General features: G+C 36.3%; 1 protein-coding gene across 8 annotated transcripts in view; it reads left to right on the top strand.

The window, feature by feature from the left end:
- Nucleotides 1–18195, top strand: part of LOC150086883 (uncharacterized) — a 791472-nt gene that overhangs the window by 701349 nt on the left and 71928 nt on the right. For 7 of the 8 annotated variants that reach the window (XM_090371653.1, XM_090371652.1, XM_090371651.1 and 4 more), the window contains one exon: nt 4598–4726. The exons of the other annotated variant lie outside the window; for it this stretch is intronic. In XM_090371653.1, coding sequence (XP_090227779.1) covers nt 4598–4726 — 129 coding nt within the window. The remainder of the gene's footprint in view (nt 1–4597; nt 4727–18195) is intronic. 8 annotated transcript variants of the gene reach the window in all.

The following is an 18195-nucleotide window of genomic DNA, read 5'->3' as shown; positions in this document are numbered from 1 at the left end:
TTTAATACTTTAATCAATTTCCCTAATCTAACCATGTAAAAATTATCACAGTTTTAAGGAAAAGCTTGCAATTCACAACAAACACATTACAATCAACAGCTGTTGCTCACAGGGCATTAGTTAATTGTTATATAGAACATATATGCTTACAAGAGAACACAGTTTGCTGTTTATGAAAGAAGGACAAACTTTAGTTTGTCCTTCTTTCATAGTTTAATCAATTTTCATACCCTAAGTGTACACAACAGTGTTATTATATTAAGGTTACCTAAATTTGCAAAAGGAGAAGTGTGCAAATAGAGAAATTTGTGCAAAACAAAGTAGCAAGGCACAGGGCAACAGCAGTTGACTGTTATGCAAAACTTTATGCTCTTAACACAGCACAGTTTATTACTTAGAAATAATTTTTTTTTTCGTTTCACCTCATTAAAAATTCTAAACAGTTTCTCTAAGTTAATGTAGGAAGTCTCAGAGAAGAAGCCACAAAGCAACCTGCAGTCTTCTGTTAAAAATTACAGTGACAGCTATCAGGATGCATAAGTTATGCTAATATGTTGTGATGTGAATATTACTTTTCAGTCATAATTACTATAAACCAATTGAGAGATAATAAGAGACAACTGTCACATGGTTGGATTGTTAGCTAACTGAACAATTACACTTAAGTCCACCAGAAAAATTTTTTGACACTACAAAAATATTTTGTAGTGTCAAAAAAATTAACTCTTGCAACAGTTTTTACCCATGACTTATTCCAGGTTTTTCTCGCTTGTTCAGTGTGTAAATCAGCCTGTGAACACTCACACACTTCTGTAAGCACAAAACATGATAAAAGACTATGAGTTGATGTACTCTGACCAAAAGCCTTGATGTGCCAACATCTCTTCAAAAACCATCTAACCAATCATTTATGCTGATGGAGGAGAGGTGAATGAAGAAATTACCTTCTATCTTGTGTAAAATTAATGTGAGCTCTGGAGGTATTTAACAAGTTTTGTAATGCCCCAATGATACATCATCATCTTAAGACATGGTTGCCTATTGGCAGATAGTTGAGCTTTGGTTGTTATATGATAGAACATATGAAAACAACAAAACAAACAATACTAGCCATACTGCAAAATCGAATGCTAGCAGTAATCATGAAACATAGATTCATATTAACGTTGTTTACCTCATTATTTTACTAGACTGTTGGCAGAGAGAGAGAGAGAGAGAAAGATAAAACTTTATAATGTCCAGTCTAGCATTGTATGTGTTTATCTAACAATTACGTATAATACATATTTTTGGTTATTGTATTTCGGATGGTTATATTATAGTCAAGATAAAAAAAAAAAAAAAAAAAATTTTTTTTAAAAATACATTTCCATTTTGTAATATTATACATAATGCCATAAAAATGTATACCATATTGAGAGAAAGTAATGTACAATACACGGAAAAGTATTTTTATTTCAAATTAATTATTTCCTTCCAAATTAGAAGGGTCCTATTGTACAATTTCAGTGAAAGTAAAGAAAGCCAACATGAGAACCATGACAAACTAGTTATGCAACCATAGTTTTGCTGCTACCATAGTTTCTTCCTGCAATTTTGGTAAACAGACAGTGCGTGTTATTGGTAGAGGCAGTAGAAGTGAGAACGATATATTGATTGACACGTATGCGTGACAGATGTACTGACTGGTGCGTGAACACAATAGACGATAACATCATAGCGTTAAGTGATTGACTGACGTTATGATACGCATATATATAAAGAATATTTTGGTAAAACTTCTGAACAGATTTTGCACCCCAGTGTAATATAACCTAACCTTTTTTCACTAGCCTACTTGAATCCGTCCTGAATTAGTGACGTAAATTAACATAACCCTTTTTTTTCACTAGCCAAAAATGAAAGTTTATTAAAAAATCCACACTAAGACCAACCCACACAATTAATAAATGACAATAGTCTGGAGTGCGCCCTCCCTATTCTGAATTTAGCCAAAACCACTAAACCTTTTCCTTTTTTCCTAACCTAAACCTAACCTTAAAAACGTACAAACAAATCAGTAATATGTTTTTTTTAATAGCAAAAACACTCATGAACTCCAATAATCTGCTTTTAATAATGAGAAAAAACTAATCATTACAATGTCTGTCACACCTACGTGTCAATCTATACGTTGTTCTCGACTTCTACTGCCACTACTGATAACACACCCACACACACACGTCTGTTTACTAAGAATGCAGAGAGAAACTGTGGTAGTGGCAAACCAGTTTGTCTGCTAAGGTTCTCATGTTGGCTTTCCTACCTTAGCCATGATTTCTTTAACAGTTATATTTTATACAACAGATAATGAATGACTTTTGTTTGTGTTTTCAATTACCCCATCCTCCAGGCTACTCGCTTTAATTTTTGGAAGCATCTCAAGGCTAAATATAAATGGGCAAAAGTTGCTATGTCAATTTTGTTTGCAAGCATGACCATCAGCCAGCAACGAAAGAACAGATCTTGCAGCCAAACAGCCAGAAACTACTATTTTGCAGACTTTTCAATTTCCATACACAGATTACAAACACATTATCCATAAAGCATGTTATAATAGTTGATCACTAATCTGGAAAGGTTATCCAGGAAACAAACTCTACCAAATAAAACCAGAACCAAAGCTGTGGCTCTCCAGCTTCTGAAAAACAGGCGAAATGAAATAATTTTAGGAAAGCTAAGGATTGGGTATACTCGCCTCACTCACCTCACTCACCTGTATCTATTAATGAATGACAGTGCTCCCCAATTCTCATCATATCATGTCAAATACAACTGACTGTTCATCATTCATTAGTGGACTGTCCCCAGTTTCTAAATATCTGTTCAAACACCTTTAAATCATTTGCTAATGCACAGTTATCATTAATACAGATTCTCAGAGATGATCCTAATGAAACAGAACTGTATAGGTATATATCATAGATCCTAATGAAACATAAACTGTATAGGTATATATCATAAAATATAACACCTATTACAATAAAGTTAGTATTTTGTACTAACCATCTGAAAGACACAATATGGCCCTGTCAGCCTACGTGTCGTAAAACTCTATCACAACAACAACAGCAGTGAGTATGAGCTTGGCACACCCAGGGTCCTGACCTGGATATCATCATTCTTCTCTTTCTTGGTGATTCCCTTCTACTTCTGACTCTCTCTCAGGGTAATTGAGAATTTTTTTTTTTTTTTTTTTTGCTGGTGCACCATAAGCCTCAGGCTTCCTTGCACCATATGGCTAATAATAATAATAAAAAATAATAATAATGACCATCTAAAGTTGTTTAGTATTCAGTGAATGCATTAATGCAGCCTGATGCTTCACATACAGACTGCAAGATTCAGAAACTGAGTAATTCATCACTAATTATCAATGAGTTGCTAATAATGGGTCATTGCAGTATTTCAGGAAAGGAGAGAGCAGATCAGGCTGAAAAGTATCCTCTCAACACCAATCCAGCTCAATTCTGTGTTCCATATATTAATTACAAAGTCATCATATAAAAAGCATGTAAACAACAGTGGATACTGTTTTGAAATACTCAAAAAAAAAAAAAACCTCCAGATTAAACAAGCCAGTTGTGGTGCTCTAGCTACAGACAAAACAGATGAAAAGTAGTACTTGCAAGAATGTGCAGAGGTCATAACTCACCTAGCTCATTACTGAAAGCAACCTAGTATTGCCATTCAATGGAAGCTTGTATTACTATTCAGCGCTCGTAGTTAGACATTGTACTAGAATATAGACACTTCCAGCTCAAGAGGACTTCAATTCTGAAATCTTGCTCTAACTTACAGCAACCATTCACTATGTTAGGATGCAAACTGACCAAATTATTTCTTTACCTAAAGAGAATTAAACCGTTTCATTTATAAATGTAATCCATGACTTATATAATTAGATATATTATAATATATGGAAAGGCACTGTATGTCTCTGGCAGCCCATGAAACTTCCATTGCACCGCCACCACAAACAGTAGTAGGCTGCAGCACAATAAAGACACTTATGGCTCTCATGATCAGCTCCAACATGCTGCTTTGATGAATGGGCAACCTGAGAAATAATAGTCCTCATTGGCTTGTCGGATTCACCCATTTTTCTAATAATACCTGGAAAATGGATGGTGTCAGATAATGTAATGGATTTACCTGATCTGGAAGATTCAACTGTAGTAATTTTAAATCCAAAAAAGAAAGCTGGGAGAGTGACTTAAGTATCTTGTGTGTGTGTGTTGTATCTTAGTTAATATTATAACTCAAAGCTGCTAATATTGTTTTAATATAGAAAGTTATTTATACTCTTAAGTTTTTAGTGTGTGTGTGTGTGTTTTTTTTTTTTTTTTTTTATTATATCTTAGAGATTCAGAACTGAGAGCATTATCACTATGTGATGCTTCTCTGGGTTCAAAAGTCTTTCACTGTTACCTACTTTCCCCCTCATAATTTAATTCTTATTCCCTATACCATATACTAATATATTTCTTTTCATAATTACTAAAAAGAGCCACACAGTAGTGTGACAAATTTGACTTATTATTTCTCTGCCATTAAGCCTCTTCTGTCAAGCGGACATCTGTTCCTGTCCCTTCGCACCGTTCTTCTGCTGCTCGCACTACTCAGGGTGTAGCTGAGAGGCCCTCATCTGGAGGGAAATCTACTCTCAAACCAGCCACTCGGACAGGTACATTCTCTATAGTTCTCTATCACAAGCCCTGTGCTAATGGTCACCGACTCATTGTGGCTTTATTTTGCCTTCCATTTCCTTCCTTACTTTTTTTCCTACCATGCTGTGCTTAATATGATGCTGTAGTCCTCACAGTGGACATTATTTCTGAGCTAGAGAACATACAAAAGCTTTTATGAAGTATGAATGTTTAGATTTTATTAAATATAAATTTTTCCATTTACAAGTTACTTTTCAATTGAAGTATAAACATCTACATGTTTAATTATTTGCTAATATGAATTTAGAATGCTCTGTATATTTTTGTAAATTGTAAAGCACTTTAGTCATGCTTTAAAAAATTATATTCAGTATTTATAATGTTTCATGAAAAAGTACTAATAATGTTACTGAAAATGTTACTGTATAAACTGTTTCTCATCATGAGCCTATTTTCATATATCAAACTGAAGAATTTTCAAAAACTTCAAATAAATATTTTCACCTTTAAAATACTTTATATGAAGCTTTACAATTAATTATTTTTACTGTATGTCTACTGTGTATGTGGCTCTTGAAAATATATTGTTTACACATATATCTTTCTTCGTGAATCTTTTTTTCATTCCTTATAATAGAGTTAATCTGACCAGAGGCCCATGGTCTCACAGATCTAAGCTAAAACAACTTTCTTGAATATAATTGAAAAAATAAATTAAAATATTGTGTATTTAAAATGATATTGACTACATTGTAAAATATATTTAATGATTATAGAAACATCAGAAATATGTTGCCATTCTGAAAAAAAAAAAAAAGGGGGGGGTTGTATATTTTCATAACTTAATATGTACAATGTATATGGTGTTTACATTGTACAGGAGATGTAGGCATGAAAAAAGTGGAAATACAGTTATGCTTTTAAATGAAATGCATAAATTTGAGAAGAGCATAATGGGAGCACATTGGCACAGTTGCTCCAGAGCCCCATAGATCATAGAACTCCAGACCAATGTGATTATTGTAAGGATAGAATTTTTTTGAAGTTTTAATATTTGTATGCCGGACCCCAGACTACTGGAATACAGATTGAAATCAGTGTAGCATGACATTTCCAATGGGTAAACAAAAATGAAATTGGAATGTGCCATAGACAAATTATTTCTGCAGAAAATTGAAGTGGGCAAGCAGATACAGTTGTATCATTTGGAGCTCTTAATTTTTCAGGGAAAATTAGTTGTGGGTGAGTCACCCATCCTTTAGCAATATATTAGTGGTGATGGTGGTAGTAGTAGTAGTAGAAGAGGTATTTTATGCAAGAAAGCAAGCTTATCAACCAAAAAAACCACCACTTCTCACATCCATTTCCTCTAAACATTTGTCCAGTTCCTCCTTAAATTTATTTAAGCTATCAACTTCCACAATGACAGATGGAAGTTTGTTCCAGCAATCAACTGCCCACTGGCAAAAGGCAAGTTTCTGCACATCTATTCTATAACTGTCTTTCCTCAGTTTGAATTTATGCCTCCTCAGGTTCATAATCTGAGCTAGAGGAAGAATCCCATCAGAAGTGATCCTTCTCAACCCATTCAGGGGCTTATACACCTCAGTCAGATCACCTCGCAGGTGATTAGTCTCTGTATGCTGCAATTTGCAGAACTTAAGCATTTTTTGGTAAGACCACTCTTTCGTTCCCCTCACCAATCTTGTTGCCCTTCTCTGTACATGCTCAAGCAAATCTGCATCCTTCCTAAAATTGAGGCCTAAAGACTTATATGCATTACTCAAGGCATCCTGACCATTTCCTTATACAAAGGGATAATCACCTCCTTTTCCCTGCTAGCATAATTCCTGTATGTCATTGACAAAACCCCATGACTTGCTCTGGCAGCCTGTCTGCACTGCTCAGAAAATTTCATATCTGACTGCACAATTACTCCCAGGTCTTTTTCATTTTCTACCATCCTAAGTGTAGTACCACACAGTTGGTATGTTTCTCTGAGGTAGTAGTAATTACTTCTACCCATATGTACTTTGCATTTGTCAATGGTAAACTTCAGTTGCCACTTCTCTGGTCATCTGCCCAAATTTTCAAGATCCTGTTGCAGTAGCACGCTGTCATTACTACCATTAACACACCCCTGCCAGCCTTTGTATCATCTGCAACCTTTGACATTAATCCTGATATACCTTTATCAATATCATTAATAAATATACAAAACAACAGTGGGCCCCAACACTGAACCCTGGAGGACTCCACTAATAACATTAGTCCACAAAGAGCAGCATCCATTGATTACTTAACAACCCTTTTATCCATTGTAGCAACTTATCCTTACTGCTCCAAGATAGACAGGATAGGAAGGGAGGAGGAAATCTTAACATAAAATTTGATTTTATGTTAAGAAAAACATAAAATCAAAAGAAGTGCATCCAGTTGATATAGATGAACAGTACGCTGTTGAGTCAGTTTGGTGTGACATAAGCACTGCGAAAGCAAAAATAAAGTAGTAAATCAGAATGCCTTATAATGGGAGATTTTAACTTCCCAGATATTGACTGGAACTTGTGGGTTGGTCACTCCCACACTAGTAAGACTTTTGTGGATTTATTGGATGATTGTTTTCTGCAGCAGCATGTTCGAGAGGCAACCAGAGAGGGTAATACTCTTGATCTGATTATCAGCAGTGATCATTCGTGTATTAAGAATTTGCAGATAAAGGAACCACTAGGTGGCAGTGATCACAGTGTACAGATGTGGGATTTACTTAAAGATATAATTACTATCAGGGGTAAAGGAAAGGGTTTTTGCTTTCATAAAGGTGAGTACAGTGGTCTCAGACAGTTTTTAAATTCTGTACAGTGGGATCAACTGACGATGTGCCAACCGGGTAGGTAAATTGCCTGCCTGGCAACCCAAAGGTCGCGGGTTCGATTCCCGCCTCTGGCTGGATATCACAATGGTGCCAAACCAACCAGGTGGTTGGATATCCCGGCCACGATACACGAAGGAAGCAAGAAAAAACTGGTTCCTTCGTGTACGAAATAAATAAAATAAACTGACAATGTTACCAACAGTAACTTCTAAGTGGGAAGCATTCAAGGAATTAATCGTGGATGCTACTAAAAGTTTCATACATATTAAGAAATATTGTTCAAGGTTTAGGCCTAAATAGTTATGAAATGAACTAATGAGATTCGTGACAGAGAAGAGAAATGCATGGGATGCATATAAATTATGAAGCGACTCAGAAGCCTATGGCAGATATAAGCTAGTCTAATTAGGTCACAAAGGAAGTTAGGCAAGCGAAGGCAGATTACGAGAAATCTTTGGCAAAAGATGCTAAGAAAAATAGCAAGGATTTCTTTACTTATATTAACTCTAAAAGGAAGGGGATGAATCTGATTGGTCCACAGGATATCGATGGTTCGGCTGTTGATGATCCTGCTCAGATAGCAAACAAACCGAATGAGTATTTTGCCTCTACATTCACACAAGGAGTTATTAATGTTTGAAAATGGCAGAAGGTTATAAAATTGTAGCAGGGTGCTTAATGATTTTGTAATAACTGAGAGCAAAGTGGAGGAGAAATTGTCGAAGTTAAACATAAGAAAGGCACCTGGGGGTGGATGGGATCTATCCAGTTATATTAAAGGAGGCGGCAAAACAACTAAGCAAACCCTTAACCATAATTATGAGAGCATCCTTGGACTCAGAGGAGGTCCCCACGGACTGGAGATGTGCAAATGTATCCCCAAATCACAAAGGGGGGATCGAAGGGTGACAAGAGTAATTATAGATCATTTAGTTTAACTTCTGTTCCGGGTAAAATAATGGAATCACTGGTTAAAGATGCATTGCAGGATCATCTAGACAAGACTGCAGCAATAATTCAAACACAGCATGGGTTTATTAAGGGAAAGTCTTGTCTGACAAATTTGATAGGATATTATAATGTGGTTACAAAGGAACTGGATGCAAAAAATAATTTTTATATCATATATTTGGATTTCAGGAAAGCTTTTGACACTGTTGTGCATGGAAGACTGTTGTACAAATTGGAGCAGAATGGTATTAAGGGTAAGTTGCTACAATGGATAAAAGGATGGTTGAGTGGGAGAAGACAGAGGGTTTTAATTAATGTGTGCTGCTCTTCGTGGACTAATGTTATTAGTGGAGTCCCACAGGGTTCAGTTTTGGGTCCACTGTTGTTTTGTATATTTATCAATGATATTGATGAAGGTATATCAGGCTTAGTGTTGAAGTTTGCAGATGATACAAAGGTTGGCAGGGTTGTTAATAACAGTAATGGCAGTGTGCTACTGCAACAGGATCTAGATAATTTGGGCAGATGGGCTAAGAAGTGGCAACTGAAGTTTAACCTTGACAAATGCAAAATACTGCATATGGGAAGAAGTAACCCCAGAGAAACGTACCAACTGTGTAGTACTACACCTAAGGTGGTAGTAAATGAAAAAGACCTGGGAATAATTGTGCAGTCAGATATGAAGTTTTCTCAGCAATGCAGACAGGCTGCCAGGGCAGGTCATGGGGTTTTATCAATGATATATAGGAATTTCGCTAGCAGGGAGAAGGAGGTGATTGTCCCTCTGTATAAGGCAATGGTCAGGCTGTGCCTTGAGTACTGCATACAGGTCTGGAGGATTCATTTTAGGAAGGATGTAGATTTGCGTGAGCATGTACAGAGAAGGGCAACAAGATTGGTGAGGGGAATGAAGGGATCCTCTTACCAAGTGAGGCTTAAGTTCTGCAAATTGCAGTGCCTGGAGACTTAGGCACCTGCACGGTGATCTGATTGAGGTGTATAAGGCCTTGAATGGGTTGCGCACGCTGAATTCTGATGGAATCCTTCCACTTGTTCAGATTACGATCCTAAGGGGGCATAAATTCAAATTAAGAAAAGACAGATGTAGAATAGATGTGCTGAAATTTGCCTTTAGCCAGCGGGTGGTTAATTGCTGGAACAATCTTCCATCTGTCGTTGTGGAAGTTGATAGGTTAAATAAATTTAAGGAGGAACTGGACAGGCATTTGGAGGGAATGGTGTGATTTTTTTTTTTTTGTCTGATGCTGCATAAGCTCATACACTTGCTTTCTTGCATCACATGCCACTACTACTACTACAAAGGCAACATTGTGAAGTGCTTCCACAATATGAGTTCAATGCAGTTAGCAGAAAACTTAGTTTTGCTTACAGCTGTGTATGAATGGAGGCTATTCTGCACAAGAATTATGTAGCAACATGGCAGGTATTAAGAACCTCCTTGCAGAAACAATAAATAGGACAAATGAAGGAAAGTAGTCAAAATGCATTCACTATGTTTAAAAAAAAAAAAAAATGCAGTAGTTGGAAAATAATACTGAAAACACTGTAGAAATTCTAATTGTTAACGTAAATAATGGAAGTAGTAGTTGGTCTGAATCTGCCAACTAAAAATGGCAACTTTTGCTATTTTTAAAAGTCGTTTTTAATTCTGATTTTTTTTTTCCCTTGTAAAAATGTACTTAGGTGATAAATTATTCTTTGATAAGATAACACTAAGTGCATAATATTCTTAAAAAAAACAAATTTCTTTTTTTATAGTTTCTGTACTTTAATTATAACATATGCCTTTTGGCACTCGTGAAACATGAAGAAAAACAATGTTTAAAGCATATGAACATTGATTTTCTTCAATGTTCATATGCTTTTGTTTACATATGCTGTTTCATTTCAGCAGATAATAATGATTTTCTGGCACATTGAGTAGACTGAAATTTTTTGTAATCTAATCTTCATTTCTTCTTACTTTTACCCTCCCCCATGTTACAGTGAAGTCCAATGTCGAAGCTGTGTAGTATTCTTCATGATATGATGAATCCCCCACCAAGCATAACATCACAAGTTTTCGTAAGGATAGGATTGCGGATGGTCCTGCTCGTGGAGGAGTCGCTATCCTTGTGGGCAACAAGACACCAGTTCAGCCCTTGCTACTTACAACCAGCATAGAGGCTGTTGCAATTCGCCTTACAGTGGGAATTTTATTAACCATCTGCTCTATTTGTCACCTGGGACTGGCATCTCCCAGAAAGACTTCGATGATCTAGTAATGCAGTTTTCTTCTCCCTTTCTTACTTCTTGGGGATTTTAATGGACATGACATCCTGTGGGATAGTGCTAGCATCAATGGAAGGAGACGAGTCATAGAGCATATGTTAAATGACAATGACCTCTCCTAAAGCAAAACAAAGTAACAGATAGTCGGGGATTTTCAGATTGGCGACATTTAGCCACTCATTTATCACTGCATGAAACGAGCGTAGAACATATGCAGAATTGTAAAAAGTGGTATGAATTAAAAACATGCCTTGACAACAATTGTACAATTGACAAAGAACAACAACAGTACTTTGTGGAATCTTTGAAAAAAGATTGATAAAAAAAATTTTAAAAAATCTTTGAAAAAAGAACAACAACGGTACTTTGAAAAAAAAAAAGACAATGGCGAGTCATTATTGAAAGAATCATTGCAATTGTCCAGTTTTTAGCAGGGTAGTGTTTATCTTTCAGAGGTAAAAATGATAAATTTTATGAAACAATGGAAATTTTTTAAAGACTATAGAAATGTTGGTGAAATTTGACTCCAATATCTCACAGCATGTCAATAACATAACACAATCTTAACCTGCTAAAAGTCATATACCTCATTACTTAGGCCATGCTAAAATGAAATCATATCTGTTTTAGCAAGTGGCATAAAATCAAAAATCAAGGAATTTGTAAAGAAAGCAAAATATTTTTTGGTAATTCTCGACTGCACTCCAGATGCCAGTCACACTGAACAGATAGCATTTGTAGTAAGAATTGTAAATATTGACACTTCTGATGTTGTTAGGTATAGTGGCTTGCAGAACAAAATTAGGAATATAAATCCTAGAGCCTTTTTTGTACCTTGTGTATCTCATTCATTGAATTTAGTTGTAAATGATGCTGCCAAAGTAACATTTGAAACAGTTAATTTTTTTTAACATTGTTCAAGAATTGTACACGTTTTTTTCTACATCCCCTTACAGATGGGATATACTAAATCGTAATATCACTAGATTAACACTGAAATCTGTAGGTGATACAAGATGGGAAAGTAGAATAAAAGCAGTGCAGCCTCTCAGATTGCAATTAAGTGAAATCTTGAAATTTTTAAATGACATAATAGATGATGATTCTAGAGACATGAAAACAAAACATACAGCTCAATGTTTGTTAGATCAGGTTGCGTCTTTCAAGTTCATTTGCTCAGTCGTTATATGGAACGATATTCTATCAAAAATTGATGTTGTAAGTAAAATGTTGCAGTGCCCCCAATCCAACATAAATGAATCTCTTAATGTTTTGAATGAGCTTGTTAAATTTCTAAGTGCAACCAGATTTGATGAGGCATTTAATAAATATATTAGGGATGCAAAGGTTTTAGCTGCAGAAGTAAATGTAGTGGCAAAATTCCCAGTTGTAAGGAGTTGAACTAAAGTTTGCCATTTTGATTATGAAAGTCCTGATGAACAAATCATAAATTCAAAAGTATTGTTTAGAATACAATTTTATCTAACAATTGTTGATACAGCCTTAAATTCCATTCAGGAAAGGTTTGAAAATCTAAATGAATGCAATAATGTGTTTAAATTTCTTTGTGAATTTGGAGAAATGACTGAAGAGGAAACTAAAAAATCTTGTTTTGATTTAGATGTTTCCCTTCAAATTAATAAAGGAAGCACAAGTATTAAGGACATTGATGGTCTTCAGCTCTTCAATGAGCTGATAACATATAGAATTTTGAGCAGTGGAATTGCAGACCCATTAAAAAACTTGACATATATTACAAAAAATAACTTTATGTCATCATTTCCTAATCTGTTTATAGCTTTGAGAATTTTTCTGACATTACCAGTTAGTGTAGCATCAGGTGAAAGGAGTTTTTCGAAACTCAAACTTATAAAAACATATTTAAGAACGTAAATGACTCAAAGGTTTAATGATCTAGGACTGTTAGCTATAGAAAAGGAATTGTGTGAAATTTTAGAATTATCAGATGTTATTGATGAAATGGCAAATAAGAAAGCAAGAAGAGTGCGATTCTAACTTTATGGGTTCATTTTGTTACTTCTATTTGATATCTTGTACATTTTTGACTTGAATAAAATTAAAATAAATATATCAAATATTTTTATGGATTTTTTTTATCCCTGTCAACTACATGGAACTGTCATAAAAACATACTAGTAGGCTCCCATGGGTTGGGTTAGGTTATGAACCTACTCGCAATCCTCATTGATAGGGCCGGCCAAATATCTGTAGCACACAGGCAGTTAACAGCCCAAAACCGGCCCTGGCTGTTGGACCAGATGGCATCCATTATGAAATGATTAAGCATCTTTCACCAACATATATGGATCACCTGCTCCTTTTATATAACAAAATCTATACTGAAGAGCAGTTTCCAAATGCCTGGCACATGAGAATTGTTGTTGCCTTTGCAAAGACAGGAAAGGATCCTAAAATCCCTACTAATTATCGTCCTGTTGCTCTGACTTGATGCACAAAATCCTGGAGAGAATGGTTAATTTTCATTTAATATTTAGAATCAAACCACCTTCTTTCCAACATTCAGCGTGGCTTCTAAAGAAACTGTCCACTCTGGACCATCTTATTAGACTGGAAACATCCATCCAGGATGTTTCCTAAAACGTGTGAATCTTGTGTCTGTATTCTTTGACATGGAGAAAGTGTATGACAGAACTTGGAGATTTCGCATCTTAAAAGATATGCATAACCTCGGTCTTAGAGGGCATCTCATCAGTATTAAGTGTCACGCTTTTTGTCATCAAAGTAAATTCCATCACAGAACAACTTCCTCCAACTAAATAAATAGCATCCTCTATGTTGATGACTTGAGCATATTTTCTCAGTCATGCAACATGCGTTACTTTCTCAGTCATGCAACATGCGTTACTTTTCTTCCAAACAGCTGCTCACTCTGTACAAATCTGCCCTACCATGGAATATTGTTCCCACATCTGGGTTGGTGCCCCCAAAACCTCTCTCAGGCTTCTTGATTCCATTCAGAAGAGGGCAGTTAGGTTAATTAATGGTTCATCTCTAACAGAGTCTCTCCACTCGCTGTCTCATAGACGTACTGTTTCTGCTGCATGCCTCTTCTACAGATATTTCCATGGGCACTGTTCCTCTGAATTGGCTTCTATAATTCCCACTCTTTCTTTCAAAACAGTCCGAACATGTGCCGCCACCAGCGAACATCCATTTACTGTCCAACTTCAAACTCACAGAACCAACTTTTCATCTTCCTCGTTTATTCATTCAACTGCCGTTTTCTGGAACAACCTTCCTTCATATGTATTTCTTGAAAATTACAGTCTACAGAAGTCCAATGTCAACAAATATTTTCTTTTGTCTTCCCAACCTCCAACCCAAGCATGGTACTAAGTACTAGAGGTTCTAATACCTCTCATGTTTGGGGTCTACATGCCCAGTTACTACCACTGTTTGATACAGGTCCAAACTTGGCCAACTCTTAATTTTTCTAACTAAATTAACATCAGGAATCATCTTATAAGTTTTTCTTCCTTTATCAGATGTTCTCAAACAAGCCTGCTATATATCCGTTGCAGCTTTTTCAAATCTGACCCTTTCCTTCTTAATATCACCCTCATGTTTTTTCAAGGATCAGTCAAGAATTAACCTCATATATTTCAGTGGGTTGGTTCTTAGTTTTATAAATCAAACATCTCCCCATAATAACTAAATCTATAGGTTTGTTCCCTGCAAAACTTGCAAGAATTAGCATTAGTGTTAGTCGAGGCATATAATACAAGAAAGCAAGCTTATACAGCATCAGCCAAAAAAAAACCTTCCCATTCACCCATCTGGTCACTCCAAATGTTTGTCTAGTTCGTCCTTAAATTTATTTAAGCTATCAACTTCCACAACAACAGATGGAAGTCTGTTCCAGCAATCAACTACCCACTGGCTAAAGGCAAACTTCTGCACATCTATTCTACAAGTGTCTTTCCTCAATTTGAATCTATGCTCCCTCGGGTTCTTAATCTGAGCTAGTGGAAGTATCCCGTCAGCACTGAGCCTGCTAAAACCATTCAAGGCCCTTATTCCAATACAATATGTCATTGGAATACTGTTCGTATTCCAATGACATATGTTGGCCAAGATTTTTACTGGTCCCGCAAACACTAATATTTATATTAGTGTTTTTTAATATAAATTAAAATTTATATTAATTTATATTTAGTCATTTTATTGGCTTAATTGTTATACTAAATTATTTTCTGTAAGTAGCTTTATAATTCTATCAAGCTCCATGGTTTATTTTGAATTTAAATAACGATTTTGAAAGTTAATACTTGTGGATTGATCACTCTCATGCTAGCAAGACTTTTGCGGATTTATTGGAGGATTGTTTTCTACAGCAACATGTTCGAGGGGGAACCAGAGGGAGTAATACTCAATCTGATTATCAGCAGTGATTGTTCGTGCATTAAGAATTTGCAGATAAACAAACCACTAGCTGACAGTGATCACAGTGTACTGATTTGGAATTTACTTAAAGATGTAACTGCCATCAAGGGTAAAGGGATGGGCTTTTGTTTTCGTAAAGGTAACTACAGTGGTCTCGCAGTTTTGAAATTCTATACAGTGGGATCAACTGATGATATTACCGACAGTGAATTCTAAATGGGACGCCTTCAAGGACTTAATCTTGGAGGCTACTAGGCTTTTCATATCAATTAAGAAATACTGTTCAAGGTTCAGGCCTAAATAGATGTCAGATGAATTATAATGAGGCTCATGGCAGAGAAGAAAAATGCATGGGATGCATACAAATTATCAGGTGACACAGAAGCCTATGGCAGATATAAGCTAGTCTGTTATCAAGCCACAAAGGAGGTTAGGCAGTTGAAGGTAGATTACGAGAAATCTTTGGCAAAGGATGCAAAGAAAAACAGCAGAGTTCTTTACTTACGTAACCTCTAGAAGGAACGAGATGAATCAGTTGGTCCACTTAACACAGATAGTTTGACTATTGATGATCCTGCTCAAGTAGCTGATAAACTGAATGAGTATTTTACATCTGCATTCACACATGAGGAATTATTCAATGAGGGGAATGCCAGAAGTTTATCAAACTCTAACAGGGAGCTAAGTGATATTGTAATAATTGAGAGCAAATTGGAGGAGAAATTGTTGAAATTAAACATAAAAAAAAGGCACCTGGGGCAGATGAAACAGTTACATTGAAGGAGGCAGCAAGGGAAGTAAGCAAACCCTTAGTCATAATTATGAGAGCATCTTCAGGAGAGGTCCCCATGGACTGGATATGTGCAATTTTTCCCCAATTCACAAAGGGAGTGCAAGGGGTGACACGAATAATTATAGACCTGTTAGTTTAACTCTGTTCCCTGGAAAATAATGGTATCACTGGTTAAAGAGGTGATACGGGATCACGTGGACGAGATCTTAGACGAGACGATCACGTAGACGAGAATAGTTGAGACACAGCATGGGTTTTTTAAGGGAAAGTTTTGTCTGAATAATTTGATTGGATACTACGATGTGGTCAAAAAGGAACTGGATGCAGAAAATAATTTTGATATCATATACTTGGATTTAAGGGCAAGTTGCTGCCCTTAAATCCAAGTTAAGTGGAAGATGGCAGAGAGTGGTAACAAATAGACATTCTGCTCTATGTGGACTAATGTTATCAGTGGAGGCCTCCAGGTTTCAGTGCTGGGCCCATTGTTGTTTTGTGTAGTTATTAATGAAGGTATATATCAAACTCAATGTCCAGATTTGAAGATGATACAAGTGACAACTGAAGTTTAACATTGACAAATGCAAAGTACTGCATATGGGTAGCAGTAACCCAAGAGAAACATACCAACTGTGTGGTACTACACTCAGGGAGGTGGAGAATGAAAAAGACCTGGGGGTAATTGTGCAGTCAGATATGAAGTTTTCTGAGCAATACCGATGGGCTGCCAGAGCAGGTCATGGAGTTTTGTCAAAGATATATAGGAATTTTGCTAGCAGAGACAAGGAGGTGATTATCCCTTTGTATAAGGCAATAGTCAGCACACACCTTGCGTACTGCATACAGGTCTGGAGGGCTCATTTTAGGAAGGATGTATAGTTGCTATAACTTGCTGCCCTTCTTTTGTGCAAAGAAGGGCAGCAAGATTGGTGAGAGGAACAAAAGGATGCTCTTACGAAGAAAGGCTTAAGTTCTGCAAGTTGCAGTATCTGGAGACTAGGCACCTGGGAGGTGATCTGATTGAGGCCTTGAGTGGTTTTAGCAAGCTCAATGCTGACAGGCTACTTCTGCTTGCTCAGATTATTGTTGTTGTTATTTGTTTAGGAGCATTAGCAACTAAAGCCATATTGCTCCGGGGATATGCGGCAGTCATTTCCTGACCTTTGTCCGCGTCCTCCATATTTGGTGGTCATGGGCTCGAACCCCAGTCTGATCAAGAAGCGTGTGCTACGCACTGCTGCTCATGCTCACCTGGCTATGGAGGCGACGTGCTCAGATTAAGAACCTGAGGGGGCATAGATTCAAATTGAGGAAAGACAGTTGTAGAATAGATGTGCAGAAGTTTGCCTTTAGCCAGCAGGTAATTGATTGCTGGAACAGACTTCCATCTGTTGTTGCAGAAGTTGATAGCTTAAATAAATTTAAAGCTGAAGCAGACAAACATTTGGATTGACTGTGGATGGGTGAAATGGGAAGTTTTTTTTTTTTTTTGCTGATGTATAAGCTTGCTTTCTTGCATCATATACCTCAACTAATGCTAATGCTAATACAGTGCTGCCAAGTTTTCTCACCCATTTGCCTAATTAATGCTGCTAAGAAGAAGAAGAATGAACTATCGTTTAAAAAATTTTTGATCGAATAACACAATACTCAATAATGTGTCTGTTGTGAAAAGCATGGCTTGTTGTGAAAGAAAAGTTGAGGTGGAATTATTTGAACCCATGCCCTTTCCAAAGTAAGTTTAAAGGCTTTACATTTCATCTCATGAGTAAGAATTAGAATTGTCTGATATTCTGGTTGGTAAATACATACATTGTGCAAAGTGTGCTATTAGCAAAAGCCTCAGTATCTCTACCATAGGGTTGTACAAAACTGGAAAACTGACACTAGTTGGAATTAGGAATGCTAATTCCAACTAGTGTCAAATTACCAAGGAAAATGACTTTATTGTTAAGAAATTCCGACCAGAGAAAATCAAAATTTTCTAAGTGCTTCGGGAGAATGATAGAGAGCAGATGAATTTGATGCAATGAGATGAAGAGATTTTGAGAAAAGGAGATCAGAAAGAGAAGGTTTGATTGGATCACCAAAAAAATGCTGTCAGAGCATACCACATTTAGACTGCTGGTGCTAGCGTGAAACTGTACACA

The sequence above is a fragment of the Mastigoproctus giganteus genome, chromosome 4 (assembly GCF_048544385.1).
Source record: "Mastigoproctus giganteus isolate SK-2022 chromosome 4, ASM4854438v1, whole genome shotgun sequence".
NCBI lineage: Eukaryota > Metazoa > Arthropoda > Arachnida > Uropygi > Thelyphonidae > Mastigoproctus > Mastigoproctus giganteus.
This window is presented reverse-complemented; position numbering and strand designations above follow the sequence as displayed.